Below are 5217 nucleotides of genomic sequence, written 5' to 3'. Positions count from 1 at the left end.
GTCAGATTTTATTTGCAGCAAAATGGATGTTAGCACGGACAACATATCAGCACTACATCCATTTCTCGAGAGACTGTTTTTAACGGCGGGTTGCAAAATGGATGTGACACGTAGTTCTCATTCTGACCAGAATAGATGTGCGTCACTAGTGTACGGGAGTTTCGAAGCGTTATAGGAAAAAGGCCGCCGTGGCCGCTCTCAGGTTCCTCTCTGCCGCTACCAATCACAAACGTTCCGCAGTTCTGCCATTCCGCATCTCATGTGAGCGCACCCGTAGTCGAAAATGCTATCTGATTATAGAGTTTCTGCTCATGTATGTATATTCATCGCCTAGGTCGCCAATCTGTTTCGTTTACGTTGTCTGTGACGTTCTCGATTGGCGATATCGGAAAGTGGGTGTTGTTTCCGTCAGCCGTCCGTCAGTCTGCGATTAAGAGTATCGCGCCACGTTTAAGGGTTAGATAGGATCGCAGACAGGAAATCTTAGTGGATCACCCTCCTGGGAAGTCATGCGTAAGTGTAACTTGATTTCACGTTTTTTACTGGTATGAGACCGGTATCTCAAGAAACGTGGTGACGGTGACTTGGCGACGTGAAGGGTTACGCGGGGTTCACGTACGATCGATAATACTAACCGTTTGCAAGACATATCGGAAGGACGGTTCCAAGTGTTACTTGATTAACGGGGCGTTTCGTCTATCGTTATGGAGAGAATTCGTCTTGATGAATTTTTTTTGCGATACGTATATTTTTGCGAGTCTCATGTCAAATATGTTCATTATATTCATGTCCCCTCGAGACCTATTCGCTGACCGTTGGAAACATATCTCTTATCAGTAGAAATAGAATGCCAGATGATTATTTATGATTTTATTTAATACGTGATTACAGTATACAATTATTTTTAGAATGTATATGTTTAGGACGCGTTTATTGATTTCATTTCCTCGACAGAAATTTTATTAGTGACTCTTGATAAGCGTCTTGTCTTATTTCTTGAAAATAAAATTTTTGAATTTATAATGATAAGAATTTTGACATTAGTACATTATTGATATTTGTAATATATTATTAAAGTTATAAAGGTTGATATTCACATAGTCCGTTCTTATATTTAAAATTGTCTCAAATATTCTGAGATGAATTAATTACAGATCCATACTAGCATCTTAAGATTATACTTAAGACGATCTTAATGAATAGACTATAAATACTAACCTATAAATTTTAATATATTAAATGAAGAAATTAAATGAGCAACTGGGAGTCAGCGCTGTAATAAGTGTACAAAATCAATTTTTTAAGACCAAAGATCTTTTAATCCATATTCATATAATGTTATACATTTCACTTCAAGTTTTCACCATTATCAGTATCCTAATAATAATAAGTAGTACTTATAGTCTATTTTTACATCAAGACTGTCTTGTAATATCTTAAAATGCTAAAATGACTGATTGATTTATGACATCTTAAGATGGTACTTAAAACTTAAATATAAGAATCAATTAAGAATATTGGCTAATGTGTTAAAAGTTAATAGGTTAGATTATTTCACTCTGTATCTTAGGGAAATCAGACTTTATACACTAGCAATCATTATTGCTTTCTCTACTAAAAAAGTGATTTTTTCCCCTATTTTTTATATAATACATGTAACGTATTCTATATGAATACAGGCTCATATGAATATGCACTGGGAAAGCATTTATGATTATTGTACATACATAGTCTCAGTAATGGATGATCACATAGTTCTAAGGCTGAATGAATTGGATGATTGTGTATCCTTAATTAAAGTTTGACATTAATAACAAATAAATTCTTTTTTTAAATTAATCAAAGTGCAAAAACAATTTATCTTAGAGTCACCAAAGTTATTTCACAACGCAATATTACAACTACAAGAATATGTGTTCTAATATTGAAATGTAGCATTGTAAATTTAAGTTGAAAATTGAAAGGAGTAGATTACATAAATGCATAAATAGTTAAAATTATAATTAGTGAAAGTACTTTCAAAAACGTTTTGTGCACTTATAGCGTTGATACCAATTGCCCATTTCATTTTCTCAAAATTATGTTGGAATTTTCTGGAAGGAAAAGGTTTATTATTCATATTAATCAATAATTTCTAGTGGGATTTTTTATTGCAGATTGATTTTGACTCAATTGGTCACCATTACCCTCTGTCAAGATGATAGGGGGTTTATTTGTTTACAACCACAAGGGGGAGGTACTCATCTCTCGAGTATATCGGGATGATATTGGTCGTAACGCAGTGGATGCGTTTCGCGTCAACGTTATCCATGCGCGACAACAAGTACGCTCGCCTGTAACCAACATTGCCAGAACATCGTTTTTCCATATAAAACGCGCTAATATCTGGTTAGCTGCCGTCACCAAACAAAATGTTAATGCAGCCATGGTATTCGAGTTGCTGCTAAAGATCATAGATGTTATGCAATCATATTTTGGCAAAATTTCAGAAGAGAACATTAAGAACAATTTCGTGCTCATTTATGAGCTGCTTGATGGTCAGTAATAAAGTTTGATCAATATTTAATTAAGTATGTTATACATAACTTTTTCCTTAGAATTTTATAAATTTTTTTTTGTTGCAGAGATTCTTGATTTTGGATATCCACAGAACTGTGATACAGGAGTGCTGAAGACGTTTATCACTCAACAAGGCGTGAAATCAGCTACTAAGGAAGAACAAGCTCAAATAACATCGCAAGTCACCGGCCAGATCGGATGGAGACGAGAGGGCATCAAGTACAGGCGTAACGAGCTTTTCTTGGATGTACTTGAATATGTGAATCTATTAATGAGTCCTCAGGGTCAAGTTCTCAGCGCGCATGTTGCCGGAAAGGTAAGTTCTTAAAAAAAATCTTTATATGCCTTTACAAAATCCTGATAAAAAAATTTCTTTTTTAGGTGGTAATGAAATCCTATTTGTCCGGCATGCCGGAATGCAAGTTTGGGATTAATGACAAGATCGTTATGGAAGCTAAGGGCATGAAAGGTGGTGGGGGATTGGGAGGCGGCGGTGATGATCCTACAGGTGCTAGATCCGGCAAACCGGTTGTCGTTATTGATGACTGTCAATTTCATCAATGCGTTAAGCTTAGCAAATTTGAGACCGAACATTCCATTAGTTTTATACCGCCGGATGGTGAATTCGAACTAATGAGGTGAGACACACGAAAATAATTACACTTATGAGATATATAAAATACCATACTATATTCTTTACAGATACCGTACCACGAAGGATATATCATTGCCCTTCCGAGTGATACCCTTAGTACGCGAGGTGGGCCGAACGAAAATGGAGGTCAAGGCGGTCCTAAAATCAAACTTCAAACCTTCATTGCTGGGGCAGAAGATAGAAGTGCGTGTACCGACACCGTTAAATACTGCCGGCGTACAGCTGATATGTTTGAAGGGTAAGGCGAAATACAAAGCATCGGAGAATGCAATTGTCTGGAAGATCAAGCGCATGGCCGGTATGAAGGAGACGCAGTTGTCCGCAGAAATCGATTTACTAGAAACGGATACGAAGAAGAAGTGGACGAGGCCACCGATATCGATGAATTTCGAAGTGCCGTTTGCGCCTTCCGGCTTCAAAGTGCGCTACTTGAAAGTTTTTGAATCCAAATTGAATTACTCTGATCACGATGTGATAAAATGGGTTCGTTACATAGGGCGCAGCGGCTTATATGAGACGCGATGTTAATGATTCAGAGTTACGATGTCGAGACGTAAATAATTGTAAAGAAGTAATCTCAATGCGGAAATCACGGCTACGAATATCGATATTGGCTATTTCTCGTTATTATTTCATTGTAGCGCATATTCGAAGCAACGATCTGAAATTGTTCGGATGATTAATTCCGAATCATGCACGATAAGTAGCGAAGTTATGGACAATGTATCGAATGAATTCCATTGTCAGCACAAAATTTCTATATAATTGCAGGAAATATTTTCTGTATATTATACATTCTGTAGATTGTACATTCATTTTTATGAATTAGAAAAAAAATATGGTATTATGTTAGAAGAAAATGATATGTTAGGAGAAAGTTTTTAAACGCAAAGATTAAAATGAATTCCAACTTGTGTGGAAAGATGGTAAATGAATATCATGGTAATCAGTATCAAGCAGATTGTTTCTTTTGTGCCAATTTTTCACGTCGTTTATTTTTTCCACATCAATTTTTAATTGCGCCAATGGATGATATCGGGTATGATCAAATTTTGTTACTTTTTTTAATGAAAAATTTGGAAATTACGATAATTAGACATAATCATAGATATTGTTTATATGTATTTACTTGACCCACCCAATGAGATTTTTATTATCTTTTGCTTTGTTTTTGTACCGAGAACCGATCATTACGAGTTTTAAATATTACAATAATTCTAAGCTAAGTAATTAAATACTTGCTTCTGGAATTAATACAGCTATTAGAATGATCTATATTTAAGAAATATAAATACATTTGTAGGTTTATTATACATAACGAATGTTTTTTCGGAGCGTATCATGAATTTCTTTATTATATACGTATTAATATACATATTAAAATATTTTAATTACTTTTTTCTTTGTGTAATGATGTACGAAGTTACGGTTTGTTTGGCATCGGGGTTTGAGCGAAACTGAGCAAATATGCTACGGATTATTTGGTGCAAGCTTGCGAAGCGCTCAATGAAATGTAGAATACTATAATCTGTTATCCGTGCATAAGAATAAGAGTAGAAAGAACATATTGATCGATTGTACGAGCGTGATTGATTTTGTCTCTCTAAAGGAACGCTCGAATGCATAATGAAATATATGTGAAATATATAAAACAAATTATCTAGCGTTAAATTTAATTATCCCGCTTTTATAATTATCATTCTCAATATTGTTTGCGCAACAAAGTTAACTCAGACAATGCGTATGAAATCAATGAAATTAATTTGTAATTGAAGATCAAGTTAATAGGTTATAAGAGTAAGTAACTTAAACGTACATTACTTTATAAGTTTGGTATGGTTTGCAATTGATATCGAAAATAAAAAGTTAAATATCTCGATGAAAAAAATCTAAATTTTTAATACCATGTTTTAAAAAAGAAAGAACTATATATCCATTTAAATTTTATCTCTATGCTACTTTAAATTACATAAAATTGAAAATTCTTTAGTAATTTTTTTTTT

The 5217-nt window shown here is 34.2% G+C and overlaps 1 protein-coding gene across 2 annotated transcripts; it reads left to right on the top strand.

Moving 5' to 3' along the window:
- Window positions 1-346: 346 nt before the first annotated feature.
- On the top strand, window positions 347-4890 carry LOC105199170 (AP-2 complex subunit mu). Of its 2 annotated transcripts, none has more exons than XM_011166135.3 (5): window positions 347-513; window positions 2157-2537; window positions 2625-2875; window positions 2941-3197; window positions 3262-4890. In XM_011166135.3, the coding sequence occupies exons 2-5, from the start codon at window positions 2198-2200 to the stop codon at window positions 3740-3742; spliced, it is 1329 nt and encodes a 442-aa protein (XP_011164437.1). In that variant the 5' UTR covers window positions 347-513; window positions 2157-2197; the 3' UTR covers window positions 3743-4890. The 2 variants fall into 2 exon arrangements, with proteins under 2 accessions (XP_011164437.1, XP_039309316.1); XM_039453382.1 differs by having other exon boundaries at window positions 361-513; window positions 2139-2537; window positions 3262-3742.
- The last annotated feature ends 327 nt before the right edge of the window (window positions 4891-5217 follow it).

The sequence above is a fragment of the Solenopsis invicta genome, chromosome 9, assembly GCF_016802725.1.
Source record: "Solenopsis invicta isolate M01_SB chromosome 9, UNIL_Sinv_3.0, whole genome shotgun sequence".
Taxonomy (NCBI): Eukaryota; Metazoa; Arthropoda; class Insecta; order Hymenoptera; family Formicidae; genus Solenopsis; species Solenopsis invicta.
Note: the sequence above shows the minus strand (reverse complement) of the source record. Positions and strands in the feature narration are given on the sequence as shown.

Bases quoted from the DNA above. Each gene is read 5' to 3' on its own strand.
- LOC105199170 (XM_011166135.3), top strand. From the start codon at position 2,198: ATGATAGGGGGTTTATTTGTTTACAACCACAAGGGGGAGGTACTCATC. The intron at 2,538-2,624 runs GTCAGTAATAAA...TTTTTGTTGCAG, and splicing joins CATTTATGAGCTGCTTGATG to AGATTCTTGATTTTGGATAT. The intron at 2,876-2,940 runs GTAAGTTCTTAA...TTTCTTTTTTAG, and splicing joins GCGCGCATGTTGCCGGAAAG to GTGGTAATGAAATCCTATTT.